Source organism: Salmo trutta, chromosome 1 (assembly GCF_901001165.1).
Source record: "Salmo trutta chromosome 1, fSalTru1.1, whole genome shotgun sequence".
Lineage (NCBI taxonomy): Eukaryota > Metazoa > Chordata > Actinopteri > Salmoniformes > Salmonidae > Salmo > Salmo trutta.
Window position 1 is genome coordinate 22537670 of NC_042957.1, and position 15000 is coordinate 22552669.

Here is a 15000-nt window from a genome sequence, read left to right on the forward strand (position 1 = left end):
CAGCTTTCTCCTACTACAGGAGCGGGGTGGATTTGCTTCTACAAGGGGTGCAAGGTAAGGTACCTTGGAGGAAAACACTAGGTACTTTGTTGAGGAGACAATATGTTTGTTTGTTTGTTGTTTTGTGTTAATGGGTTCTGTTGAGAGGAAGCGATGGCCAGCCATTTGTCACTAATGACTGTTATTAACTCAACACCCCTAAAAACGTCAATTACAGCTCTTAGTCCAGACACACACTGCTACACTACACAATACCTCTCACACTCTCTCGTTTTCTCTCTCCCTCTCTTTCTTGTCTTCGCTCTTGCTCACTCATACAAACACTTGCACTCACTCAGAGTTCTGCCCGATTAGGGGGAAATGGTGTATTTGTGCAAATGCAGCACGTGTTTTTTTTAAATTCATTTTTTAATATATATTTTTTATTTCAGCTCTGGGATTCGATTTTGCAACCTTTCAGTTACTAGTCCAACGCTCTAACCACTAGGCTACCTGCCGCCCCAATTTGATTGATTGGCTTTGCAATCTGCATTGGCTGGTTCTAAGTGTTTGTATCTTACATAATTCTCCTTCCCTCCATCTCCCCCTCTCCTCTCTCTCCAGGCGAGCCCAGCCCTACGAGGCGGGAGGCAGTGAAGAGAAGGACGGCTGAGTATCTGATCCGTGCTGAGCAGATATCCAATCAGCATCTGAGAAACAGCATGGGTCAAGGGTCAACACAGACAGTGGTCAGTGGCTACAAACAATCTCATTGGCTCACTGATGCACCCTTATAATCATTATTGTAAAAGACAACATTTCTTCTCAATGACTTGCCTGGCTTTATATAAGGTTATATAAAATCAATCTTATGTCCATCTATCTCAGGCCATGGGGGCGCAATGCTCTACCGCCACCTGCAGAGGGGGTCAGCAGAGTCCAGCCGAGGAGCTCAGGGCCTACATGGTGCTGGGGGTCATCGATAAGGTCAGTCTGGGGAAGGATGGGTTGAAGGGCAGTCATATAGACTGTTTGTTTTAGGTTAGTGCAGATGGAGAGGAAACCACTTTAGACTATAGAGAAGCATCCTGTGGGCAGTTATCATCGGTTCAAAATGGTTTCCTCATCTCCTTTCCTGGATCTAAGTAGAAAGACTACTGTGTTACCTGTTTTCACCTATCCATGTCTTTTTAAAATCAGCTAGGATCAAGGAAAGGAGATGAGGAAAGGAAGCCAGTGTGTGTGTATGAGAGTGCGTGTTTCGGGGTGCCACAAGGTCAGTTTAGGTTACTGGTCCTCTCAAACAGCTGCTGGCAAAGTGACTCCAGCACTGGAGCATGAAATGACTTGGCAGGCAGAGCGGACATCGCACAACACAGAATCAATGGAGCTCAGCACAGGCCAGAGCCACAGCTCTATACACAACCAAACGCATATCAAATGGCCACAGTGTAACACCCGTGTTAGTGTAGCCCTACACACAACTAAAACCATACAATGTTTGCACACAACTCAGCAACACAACTAAGCACCTGCGGGTATTTTCTCCCTTATTCTGTGCATATAAAAATGGCGGCCAACGAAAGACAACAACACCTAATGGACAATGACGTACACAGCTCTTCTCCTTCTCCTCCCTCCTTCTCTCACTTTTAATTGGGGACAGGGGGACAGATGGAGAGAGCTCCTCACCCCTGCGCCTCCTCTCCTCTCCCCCGTCCCTGATGTTGGTGTGTTAATTATATTAGCGTCCTGGCTAGCACTTTCACTCTGTTTACTCACAACTCCATTCATATCCATTTAGCCTGCACCTGTTTGGGCCCAGCCAGGGTCACAGAGAATAAAACACACACACACACACACACCGCCACATATGCTCCAGCTCTCCCCTGAGAGAGGGAGCAGGAGAGAAATGGAGATGTCAGAGAGGAGGAGAAGTGAAGGAGAAAAGAAATGAAGATGTCAGGAAAGAGAGAGGAAGGGAGGGGGTGCAGGGAGGTGAAAGGGACATGATTTAAGAGGGAGGGAGGGAGGCAGGGAAGAGATGGAGGGATACTGTAATGTTATGCCTGGATTTTAATTTAGTCTTTCCCCTCAGGTTCTTCTGGTTATGGACAAGAGAACCCAGGAGACCTTCATTTTGAAAGTAAGTCTATGTGGTGAATTAGTAGTCCTACTAGTGTGTGTGTCAGTCCCTAGTATTCAGGCTAGCGGTGTGTGTGAAAGCCACCATGTATCCAGACTAGCGGTGTGTATGTGAGAGTCACCATGTGCCCTGAGTGTGACCTGTGTAATTGATTCTAATGGCCGTGTCCCTGTCAGCTCTCCTGCTCTGGGGCGAGACGTGTGCCAGATGCCATCGAACAGCACGCCACAGGCACAGACGACAAACACACACACACGCACACACTCACTCATTCCTGCACAGAAGTCTAGAATAACTCAGAGATGTACTGTATATGTCTTAATGAATACAGACACAGGGAGTCGGGTTGGCAGGGCAATGTTTGCACAACCTCAATGCAATGTTTCTCCTTCATCCCTCCTCTTGGCCTTTCCCCTCCCTCCCTCCCTCCCTCCCTCAGGGCTTGAGGAAGAGCAGTGACTGTGGGAGACCCAAGCGGACCATCATGCCTCACTCTGTGCCCCACATGGTGCGGCTGAGGAAGTTCATCGTCTCAGAGGACACTGTGTTTCTTCTGCTACATTACGCTGAGGGTATGATATACACTTCTTTTGTCTCCCTCACTCTCTCCATCTTTTAATATCTCTTCTCTCCTTTATCTCCCTCCCTTCACTCCTGCCTGCCTGCCTACCCTTGTTGTAGACAGATGTTTGATAGAGTTGGGTGTATGTCACAGGTCATTATTCTGAATACCAGGTGGTACTGCGCTTCATTAGCTATGCTAACACCTGGGCCTCCTTATTTTCCACTCACCAACGTGTGTGTGTGTGTGTGTGTGTGTGTGTGTGTGTGTGTGTGTGTGAAAGAGACAGACTCTGATAGCAGTTAGAGTAACTGCTATCCTCACACTTGTATAACTTGCGAAAAGACGAATTGATTTTTCCATTTTTTTATGCACCTATTGATTTTTGTTTTTCATTTAGAAAATTAATGCGTTTTTCATATGGCATTGAAATATTTGATTGGCTAGCGCAATATTTGATTTGGAAAACTAGATCAAATGATATGATGCTTCAAATGGTAGATACAATCCAAGTCTAAGAAAAGCACAGCTGAAAGTAGTGCATTACAGTGTAGCGAATGTGTCCCACATGGGAAGAGCAGACAGAGGGAGGCAGTGACCTGAGTGACATTCTCCAGTCCAACATGTGGTTGTTTTTCCTCCTAAGTGATCGTGCTGCCCTACTATCATTACCACCGCCAGCAGCACACACCCTATTCAGTCTCATCATACACAACAGATGCTGTCCTACAATCACTCACACCACAGCTGGGTTAGAGTGTGTGTGTGTGTGTGTGTTTGGGGAGGAGTGTGTGCCCGTCTCTGCCTGCCAAGGACAGTTTCTAAATGTTATCATGACCCTTGAGGTAATTGAGTCCCCAAAACAAAACAATTAAACTGTTTTCACCATAATGTTGTTTTTTCCTTCTATTTACCTTTTGAGCAACCCACCTTGCCAACCAAAACGTTCTTACTTTGATCATTAACCAAGTTTTAATTCTCCCCATCTCTTTGTCTCTTCTCTCCTTCTCCTCTGTCCAGGTGGGAAGCTGTGGTCTCACATTGGGAAGTTCCTGCGTAACTCCAGCCCGGAGGACAGCTTCGACATTCCCTTCATTCAGAAAAGCCACACCACGGCAGTCCACTCTGCCCAACATGCTGCTCCCATGCTGGGCTTGGACTCTGGCAGCTCTGGGTCTGGGCCTGGAGCTGGGTCTGGTTCTGGTGTGCTCCAGAGGCAAGGGGAGTCTTCTCTTGTCCTCCCCCAGAAGAGTGCTCTGCCTCCTGGGCTGGCTGACAGCCTTAGGCCCCAGCCGGACTCTGGAGCGACCTCTGAGTTAGAGGAGTGCACCGACAGTTATCTGAATCTCTGTAATGAGTACGAGCAAGAAAAGGTAGAACCAGAAGCTCTAGGAGAGGAGGAAGAGAAGGAGGGAGAGGGGTGTGTGTCGAGAGGACAGGAAGCATCGTCGCTGGATGTCACCGTCACCACGACGACCACTTCCTCCAGGACTCGCTCACTGCTTAGCAACGACAGCCTCTGCTCTCCAATCAGCGCCCAGGAGCTGCGTTTCTTTACTGAGACGGCCGGGGATCACAACAACGGGCGTTGCCAGGACATCGGGCAGGACCACGGCGAGGTGTTCAGCCCCTTGCTCTCCCCCGCCGTTCCCCTCTCGTTGGACCAGTCCAAACGCACCCCCATGGAGTTCTTCCGCATCGATAGTAAGGACAGTGCTAGCGAGGTGACGTGGTGTCCCGACTCGGCCGAGCTGAGGCCCAAACCAGACCCTTCCAAGCCACTCCCCTTCCTGTCCACCTCTGACCTGGGCTCTGAAGTCACAGACCTGTCGGACCTAGTGGAGGAGGTGAAAGGTCATGGAGGTGGATCTGACCGGTGGGGTCTGGATGGTAGTGACCAGGGCTCTAATGAGTCGGTACCAGTCATCTCCTTTAAAGAGGCAGTGGTGGAGGACGAGGGTCGACCCCCGGACCTCCTGGTCAACCTGCCTGGGGTCATGGGTGGGGAGGGGTTGGTGGGGGTAACTGGGGAAGTAGAGGCCCTTGTGGAGGAGCTGGTGTCCTCGGGGGTGTGTCTAGCCCTGGAGGCCAAAGCCTCCCCTAAGTTGACCCAGCCGGATGTCCTGCAGCTCCACCATGAGCTTGAGGAGGGAGAGGGGCTGGCTGTGGGGCGGGCCCTCAACTCGAGGGATAAACACACCACTTCTTCCTCTCCCTGCGCCTCCCTGTGGGACGACTGTGGCCTGGCCTTCGGACAAGATGACAAAATGGCTTCCGGAGCTCCCGTACTCCCGAATAAGGACTTCCTCCCTGCCAGCACTGTGTCTATAGCCCCGCTCTCTTCCTCCAACACAGACATTCCATTCGTTGACTCACTTAGCTCACTTCCTGAAAGATTAGAAGCCATTTTGAACCCACAGGCACACCCTGACAGTTTGGTTCTTAACCCAGACGGGACGATGGCTGGCTCCAACCGCGGTCAGGATGGAACAGGGGCCAGCTCTGGGGCAGAGAGTGCACTAGGCGTTGAGTCCCAGTTCCAGGCCAGTAAGGCTGGTGTGGAGGACATGGTAGAGTCAGATAAGGATGTGTCTCGGCTGTTTGCAGAGCTTGACCAGTTGTCTGCTGTAGCGTCCCAGGCCAGGATTCCAGAGGAGTTTGTGAGGTGCTGGGCGGTGGACATGGTCTCTGCCTTGGACTCACTCCATCAGGAGGGCATCGTCTGTAAGGACCTCAACCCCAACAACATCCTCATCAACAGCAAAGGTCAGAGGTCACACAGCTCTACTGAAGCAACAGGGCTTTGTGATGGGTGTTTGTATATAGCGTTTATACATCAAAGTGAACGCCCATCATACGTGTTGTGTAGACCCAGTTATATGCGTTAGGAGAAATATGCAGGCCTCAGTCTAATTTCCTCTGTCGACTAGAAGAGAAGTTAGGAAACAAAGTACTAAGTGTTTCTCACTGGTACGGAATTTTCATTATCTTTTACTTTTCCTTCAGAGCTTAAACTACTAAAGTTCTGCCAGATATATTCATATAGATAGGCGTATGAGTAGCGTGTCCTATCTGTCTGATACCAGTGGTTTGGAAACTCCCTCCAAAGCATTATCTTTGTTTTACACCGACCCAAGCTTGAGTCTCTCTCCTTCCCTTTCTAGTCCCATCATCTCTCTGTACCTTGTTATGGACACTTGTCTAATTATCTGAGTGGTTGTTTTGGTCTCCCTGTGTTCCCCTCTGTATGTAATTATTGTTCTGAAGTGCTATCAACAGCCCAGTAGTAGTGTTGTGCATCAGTCTGGTTAACTCCGGCTGATGCCACCGGCTAGCTAATGGCAACATTAGTCCTAATGATACTGGTAGCCGTTAGCAGCTAAACAGGAGTAATCACTGCTGGAATAGCTGCTGCTGCTGGAATAGCTCTGTTAGAGAGAGAGAGAGAGGAAGAGGTAGGAAGAGGTGTGGAAGTGTTCTAGAGGTCAGCTGAGTGGACTGTTGTGTGCAGAGAGAGCGAGGGAGTCAGGGTGACACAAACACTGTTTTTGGAAGTTGGCGTAGAGACGTGTGTGTACGTGTTGAGATAAGTTGTAAAGGGTTCTTTTTTTGGGTTTGTTGACATGACTCATTTTTCTCTCTCTCGCTCCTTCGTTCCTAGGCCATGTTGAGCTGACGTATTTCTGCAGCTGGAGTGACGTGGAGGACTCCTACGACAGGGAGGCCATCGCCAACATGTACAGTGCACCAGGTGAGAGAGAGATCAGATCAAGGCACATTAGACACATTAGCCAAGTTTTCAAAGCAGTTTCCTCCATTTGACCTGACTGCATTCATGTTGTGTTTCCTAATAGTCCGCCTCAGTGGACGCGTCATAAAACCACGGAAATGGTTCCAAATGGTTCCGCCGTTCATTTTTCACATTGTGAATTTTACCAAAACATCCATGTGTGTGTTTGGTGTAGGCTTGCCATGACGATTTGATAGCCGTGTAATTCTCTCGGACAAGGTGACTTTCATCAATATATTGGGCTCAATTTACTCACAAAAATGTGCTCCCTCCCTATTGATTGAAGTGACCTTGTCCGAGAGAGATTTGCGCGCTTCTCAAAACGTCACGCCTACAAACACAGACCTTATTTGAAGTAGTTCTGAAATCCCAGAGGCAAAAAAACCGATTGGAACCATTTCCGGGTTTTATGACTCATACTGTGGTACTTAATTGTTCAAAAATGTGTGCGTGTGTTTCCAGAGCAGAAGGCCTCAGTAGTTTAGTAGTGAGGTTCATGTTATGCAGACACACAGGCAGAAGTAGGCCACTCTCCCTCCCATCTCCCACAAAGGCCTCATTCATACAGGAGCAAGGCCACGTAAACAGTTCACTATGTATGTGGGGCCTCGGGAAAGTGGGTTTAAATGGCAGTAGAGCCAATTCATTCATACATGTAGAATGGTGTGGCGCCAGCCTGTGTTGGCGTGGTGTGACTGACCTCTCCTGTGGAAGCCCTGGCATGCTGTTTAAAGGCTGACGTCGTTTTGGTGTGCATGCCTTGAGAGTTCTCATTCAGCGATGTCTTCATTTAAAAAAAATTTACCTCTAGGCAAGTCAGTTAAGAACAAATTCTTATTTACAATGACGGCCTACCAGGGAACAGTGGGTTAACTGCCTTGTTCAGGAGCAGAACGACAGATTTTTACCTTGTCAGCTCGGGGATTCGCTCCAGCAGCCTTTCGGTTACTGGCCCAACGCTCTAACCACTAGGCTACCTGCCACCTCATAACATGAACAAGTTTTAAACCAACATATTGCCCAGAGAATTAAACCTAGTCACAGATGCACAGAAGACCAAACTTTTCTGTGAGTATTGATGACACACGATTACTGTCATCTATAGTTTTGATATATTTTAAAAGGCTTAAAATGGAATGAAAGAATGTATAGATTTAGGAACTGAATGTAGTTCCTGGGGTGTCCTGTAGAGGGTGGTGTGGCGCCAGCCTGTGTTGGCGTGGTGTGACTGACCTCTGCTGTGGCCTGAGCATGCCTGTGGAAGCCCTGGCATGCTGTTTAAAGGCTGACTAAACACTGCTGTTACACACAAGACTCTACCGCACCTTGTGTGTGCGTGCATACGTGCAACACTGATGGCGCATGACGCTGTACTGGAACACCAGACGACGTGCGACACATATAGTTAACATAATGTGTGTTGCTTTGGATTAAAGCAAAAATGACAGATGTATATACTTTTAAATTTTCTCTCCCACCCCCTCCTCCCAATACTTCTTGTCCAAACCAAATGTATGGCAGAGTGCAATAAGTATGAAAGCAAAGCTCCATCTCTCTCAACTCATGTTATATTCCAAAAGCCCCAGCAAGGCAGACAGGCCGGCAGGCAGGCCAGAGCAGCAGAACACCGTCCGTGTGTTAAGGCATTGTAATGGAGATAGGAACTCGACACAGAGGGACATCAAGTATTTGAGTTGCAAGCCCCCCCCCCCCAGAACAGCCTCAATTCATTGGGGCATGGACTCCACTAGGTGTCAAGTTGACTTCAATGCTTCCCACAGTTGTGTTAACTTGGCTGGATATCCTTTGGGAGGTAGACCATTCTTGATACACACAGGAAACTGTTGGGTGTGATAAACCCAGCAGCGTTGCAGTTCTTGACACTAACCGGTGCGCCTGGCACCTACTACCATACCCCGTTCTGAATGGCACACATACACAATCCATGAGTCAATGGTCTCAATGCTTCAAAATCCTTCTTCAATCGAACTCTCCACTCAGTGTAGCTGGAGAAGTCGATTTAACAGGTGACATCAATAAGGGATCATAGCTTTCACCTGGTCAGTCTATGCCATGGAAAGAGAAGGTTTTCTTAATGTTTTGTATGCTCAGTGTATGTCAAATGATCAAGCCCCAGAGGTCAGCAGGAGAGACACTGAGGACAGATGAGGGAGGAATAAGCAGGCAGAGGTTAGGGAGTGTGTAGGTCAGCTGTTCGCTGTACTACTTTCATTTGGGAAAGATATTGGATGATTTTAAAAGGATGTGGTGACTACCGATTAGCTTCTACGTAGATGGACTGGTAGGTCCATTATAGGTGTATCTCAGATCTCACAGTGTATCTCATTTATGTGTCGGTGGTTACTTCCGCATCTGCTTGAGCCACTGTTCATTGGGCAGCATGTGGTAGGTGTATTATCCATGAGGATCCAGCAGGGGGATTCATGCTCTGTCTGTCTGACTTCTATCTCTGCTTTATAGCCTTCACTCTCACTCATTTTCTCTCTCTCTCTCTCTAAGTCTCACTTTAACTCGTACTTTTCACTCTCTTTCAATCTCACGCTCTCTTTCCATTCTGTCTTTCATTCTATCTACCTCAATGTCATTCTGTAATCCCCCCCCTCCCACAGATGTACTTACTCCACCCCCTTATGTATTGCTGTTTACCCAGACAGGGTCAGTCCCAGCTATGGTTCATTCCTGATGACAGATTTATGATTGTTTGCCAGAGAGCTTGCAGGGTGCCTGCTGTGACAGGGCGCTGTGTGTGTTTGTGTCAAGAGGGAGAGAGACAACATGTTTTCAACACACTCACACCCAAAAACATAGGAGGGGACTGGGAAAGTATTTATTTTATTTTGATCTATTAGTTGTTTATTATCTCTAACTGAGATTAGAACTGATTCTGTAAACACCAGAGTGCTTTTCTGTTATTTAAAAAATCTCCCCAAATAATATTTTTTCTTTCACATCCCTCCTCCCCATCAAACTAACAGCATGTTATTTAGTGACAATGGTTTTGATGATAATATGCGCATTGTCACTTATTATCCGATTCACTTAAAGATAGGCCTTAGATTCCCCTTCTCCCTATTGTATTCAACACTACAGTAAATACATCTGTGGTTAACGTCAACTGCTTCTACCTGAAGCGTGAGAAGCTCCAGACTCTCCGGCCCTCCTCTCTTCACTTCCTCCTACATCACTTCCCCATTGAACAATGGCAGTCGGTTGGTTTTGGGGAAGTGGAGAAGAGAGAGGAGAAGAGACAATGTTCCTCCTGGCCCTAAGAGATGAGAGGAGAGAGTGCTTTTCTTAAACGACTGACCGAGGAAGAGGGAACTCCTTTGCTGTAGAGAAAAGGGAAGTTCTGTTGTGTTCCGATTCTGCCGTTAGACATCACACCTGGGCTGAGAACACTGTGTGGCTCTACTCACTGTCTCTTAGCTGGCTTGACCTTCCCTTGACTTCACTCTTTTTGTAAAGATCAGCAGAGGCTCCCATCCTTTTAGATGAAATAAGAAAGACAAGGTGGAAAGGAGCCATTTTTTATGAACTCACGTGTGTGTTATAGTCATGTAAAACGGAGGCTTACTGTACGAGTGGGTTTTGTTAGTGACCCACTCTTTCCCCTCTCTCTCTCTTCCTGCCTTGCTCTGACAGAGCGCTAAGTGTAGCCAGCTCCGCTGTCTTCTCCCTGCAGCTCCTCAGACATTAATCCATTGTGATGACAATTGACCTTGCTGTGAGACGTGTGTGTCCAGTATCCTCCCCCCAAGCTCATACCCACGCAGGTATCACTAGTCTGTTCAATGACGATCTCTTCTCCTTGGCTGTCAAAACTGTGGTCATGGGGAGCCCTGAAGACTGGTTGCTCAGTTTGTGTGTGTGTGTGTGTGTGTGTGTGTGTGAGAGCGAGCGCTGGCTGGATGTTCCTTTAAGGGCGGCCAGAGCGAGGAGTATCATAGCCCCAACTGGGGCTCTCTAACCTTGGCTGAAAGAGAACCCCCTGGAGCATCCTGGAGGAGAGGGAGCTTTGTCTCTCCTCCTCCCCAGCTGAGGAGCCTGGTCGCTGGGCACACGCGCTCTGACTCCTGGGCCCTGGCCCAAGGGTTACCAGGCCCGCCTCTGGAGAGAGGAGCGGAGAGAGACACAAGGGGCCATCTGGTGCCCAGTGGAACGCACGCACGCACAAACACACAGACAAGAGCACTGACACACACACATACACCACACACAAATGGCACATGCACCAGTGGCCCCCCCAGCCAACCTGCCTGTCACTCCGGCTGTGTGTCCCTGCTCCCCTAACCTCCTCTGTGGGAGAGAGAGCCAGGGGCCTGGAGAGCCCAGGGAGGAAGAGATGGAATAAGAGGGAGAGGGGGGGAGAGAGAGGGAGGTGGGGTTAGAGGAAGGACGCACGGCCGACACCACGTTCACCTTGACAGGGTCTTACAGTGTAGGGGGAACATGGAGGTTTGTCTTCAGTGGTAGAACAGAAAGACTAACGGAACGAGAGAGATACAGTATAGAGGTGGGAATTTAATGTTTATGGATTTGGCTTAGTTTTGCTTTTGCAATTCCAGAAGACCTGCCTGGAAAGTAGCATTGAATTGAAAACAATAGAAGATAGAGAAGACAGGACGACAGCTCAGTGATGTTTAATACAAGGCAGCTGGAACTAACAGACAGGACGACAGACTAGTGATGTTTAATACAAGGCAGCTGTAACTAACAGACAGGACGACAGACTAGTGATGTTTATTACAGGGCAGCTGGAACTAACAGACAGGACGACAGACTAGTGATGTTTAATACAAGGCAGCTGGAACTAACAGGACGACAGACTAGTGATGTTTAATACAAGGCAGCTGGAACTAACAGACAGGACGACAGACTAGTGATGTTTAATACAAGGCAGCTGGAACTAACAGACAGGACGACAGACTAGTGATGTTTAATACAAGGCAGCTGGAACTAACAGACAGGACGACAGACTAGTGATGTTTAATACAAGGCAGCTGGAACTAACAGACAGGACGACAGACTAGTGATGTTTAATACAAGGCAGCTGGAACTAACAGACAGGACGACAGACTAGTGATGTTTAATACAAGGCAGCTGGAACTAACATGAGGATGAAATGGAGGGCAGGAGGGAAATGTTGACGAAGGCTTTAAGTGGAAGTGTATTATCATGTATTGTGTCTCTGGACTGGAGAAGTGTGTGCATTTCTGAAGGAGTGTCTGTGGTTGGTACCGTGTTTGTGTGTGTGTGTTTGTGTGTGTGTGTGTGTGGGGGTTTCTGAGGGTGTGTGTGCGCTTTTCAATTTTGTGTGTGAGGTCAGGTCATGCAGATGGTGTGAAGTTGCAGCACAGACGGTTTCCTCAATTTGACTGCTTTTTTATTATGCAAATCACCCCTTTACGAGACACACACACACATTTGGCTCCTCACTGGTTTGTGTGTGTGTGTAATATGTTAATTAAATAAAATATTAAGTCGTTGTCATTTCATAGTGTTATTATGTGCTATTCTAATTTTGGGATAGTGAATTTAAAGGAATCGTGCTAATCACAAGTCAGACCTGATGTTTTGTCAGCTACATGTCATAGTATCACTTCTCTCCTTTGTTGTAGAGGTGGGCGGTATCAGCGAGGAGACGGCAGCGTGTGATTGGTGGAGTTTGGGAGCCATCTTGTTTGAGCTGCTCATAGGCAAGGTAAGAGGACAAATGGCATCAGTGTGGCTGTGTGTTAGATGGATGCCTCTGTGTGTGTGTGGTGTGTGTGTGTGTGTGTGGGGTGGCAGTGAAGACATCTGTGTGGTGGTATATGTTGGCTCTCGCTGGCTATCGCTCTCGCTGTGCCAGGGTGGACATGTGACTCTATCTCTGTCAGGTGTGTGTGTGGAAGGTGTTTTGTGGTGTCTGTGTGTAGATGCGTCTTGGCTCTTCCCTTCTCCCTGGCTGGCTAGCTGTGCCAGGGTGGAGATATGTGTGCGTGTGTGTATGTATGTATGTATGTATGTATGTATGTATGTATGTATGTATGTATGCATGCATACATACATACATACATACATACATACATATATATATATATATGCCTGTGTGTGTCTGTTGTTTGTGTGTGTGTGTTTGGAGGTGTCTGTGTGTAGTTGCGTCTTGGCTCCCGTCTCTCCCCCTGGTTCTCGGCTGGTGCCAGGGGCAGCGGTGTGACTTTCTCCCCCAGCCTGGGCTCCATCTGCTGGAGCAGGGGGTCACCTCTCCCTGGGCCCTCTCCTGGCTCTCTGTCCCTGGATCAGGGCTGGGATGGAAGAGAGAGCCAGCTCTCAGGACTCCTTGGGCTGAGCTGACTGACCTTAGATCAGTATAGAGGTGGGAGAACAGGGCAGATCTCTCGGTGATGTACTGCTGTGGCTGTTCCTGGGTCAGGGGTAGATGAGGACTGGTGAGGAGGGAGATATCACTGTCTTCTAGAACACAGACACACACTCGTGACAGGTCCAGAACACTCCTCAAACTTTTAATTGTCCTTAAATTTGAATAAATCCTAACTGACTGCCAGTGGCGTGGTTTCATCTGAACGATCTTTAGTTCCCATCACTAGATGAAACAGATGAAACAAACAGTAAGTTTGTTTTAACATTGTGAATACACTTACTGGCAGAACTTCAACAAACCCACTCTTTTGAGGATTTTAGTTGAGGTGTATTACACACACACACACACACACACACACACACACACACACACACACACACACACACACACACACAGGCGCTCTTGATCCTTGCATACACACACACACACACACACACACAGGAGCTCTTGATCCTTGCAGGGTAAGATTTTGCCCAGGGCGATCTTGACTGTTGCTGGGATCTGAGCCATATCTCCTGCAGCATGTGTTGGAAAGAGCAACCGATCTAACTGATGAACTAACAGGGTTTTTCGATGCTAATCTCACATACGCACGCACACACACACACACACATGACTGTATAAAGGGAAGCACACATACAAATATTTTATACTGAAAAAAAATATAAACAACATTCAACAATTTCAAACATTTAACGGAGTTACAGTTCATATAAGGAAATCAGTCCATTGAAATAAATTCATTAGGCCCTAATCTATGGATTTCCCATGACTGGGAATACAGATATGCATCTGTTGGTAACAGATACCTTAAAAAAATATATTAAGGTAGGGGCTTAGATCAGAAAACCAGTCAGCCATTTGCCTAATGCTGCGCCACGCATCTACTGCACATAGTTTTTTTATTGTGGCCTGTGGAACGTTGTTTCACTTCTCTTCAATGGCTGTGCGAAGGTGCTGGATATTCGCCGGGAACTGGAACACGCTGTAGTACATGTCCATCCAGAGCATCCCAAACATGCTCAATGGGTGACATGTCTGAATATGCAGGCCATGGAAGAAAATGGGACATTTTTCAGTTTCCAGGAATTGTTTACAGATCCTTGTGACATGGGGCCATGCATTATCATGCTGGAACATGAGGTGATGGTGGTGGATGAATGGCACAACAATGGGCCTCAGGATCTTGTCACGGTATCTCTGTGCATTCAAACTGCCATCAATAAAATGCAATTGTGTTCACTGTCCGTAGCTTATGCCTGCCCATATCATAACCCCACTGCCCTCATGGGGCACTATGTTCACATCAGCAAACCACTCGCCCACCTGAGCCATACACGGACGGGTCTGCGGTTGTGAGGCCGGTTGGACGTACTGCCAGATTAAATTATTAAATTATCTGTCAACAGCTCTGGTGGACATTCCTGCAGTCATCATGCCAATTGCACGCTCCCTCAACTTCAGACATCTGTGGCATTGTTGTGTGACAAAATTGCACATTTTAGAGTTGCCTTTTATTTTCCCCAGCACAAGGTGCACCTGTGTAATGATCATGCTGTTTAATCAGTTTATTGATATGCCACACCTGTCAGGTGGATGGATTATGCTCACTAACAAGGATGTTAACAAATTTGTGCACAACATTTGAGAAATAAGCTTTTTGTGCTAATGGAACATTTCTGGGATCTTTTATTTCAGCTCATAAAACATGGGACCAGCACATGTTGTGGTTATATTTTTGTTCAGTGTAGTTACTTGGCTTATGTTTTTCAACATTTGGGCTGCTTTGGGTTTTTAAGTAAAATCTCAAGGGCTTGTTGAAACACAGTAATTATGACTACCTGTGGTGTAGGTGCACACACACCCAATTCCATTACCACCTGCCTGACTCTGTTTGCATAGAGCTCTTCCCTTTGTAACGCATGTTTATAGTGACTTCAACAGAATAACTGTCTGAGTTCCCCCTTCCATCTCTTCCACTAACCTCTCCCCATGTGAAAAACAACCTTTTCCATTAGGTCACAAGGAAGAGCAACAGCCAGTGAAATCACACTGATATTATCTCTGCTATGATCTGTATTATTTCAGGTGTTTTCTCCCTCTCTCTTGTCTTCTGTTTATCCAGTCAGCTTTTCTCC

General features: G+C 47.4%; 1 protein-coding gene across 5 annotated transcripts in view; it reads left to right on the forward strand.

Moving 5' to 3' along the window:
- Positions 1–15000, forward strand: part of rps6kc1 (ribosomal protein S6 kinase polypeptide 1) — a 68112-nt gene that overhangs the window by 41978 nt on the left and 11134 nt on the right. For all 5 annotated transcript variants that reach the window (XR_003876220.1, XR_003876182.1, XM_029747031.1 and 2 more), the window contains 8 exons: positions 1–54; positions 604–728; positions 868–966; positions 2078–2125; positions 2565–2697; positions 3708–5453; positions 6349–6438; positions 12117–12199. The exon at positions 1–54 is cut by the window's left edge and continues 378 nt beyond it. Coding sequence is in view for 3 of the 5 variants with exons in the window: in XM_029747031.1 (XP_029602891.1) it covers positions 1–54; positions 604–728; positions 868–966; positions 2078–2125; positions 2565–2697; positions 3708–5453; positions 6349–6438; positions 12117–12199 (2378 nt within the window). In the remaining 2 variants the exon portion in view is untranslated. The remainder of the gene's footprint in view (positions 55–603; positions 729–867; positions 967–2077; positions 2126–2564; positions 2698–3707; positions 5454–6348; positions 6439–12116; positions 12200–15000) is intronic.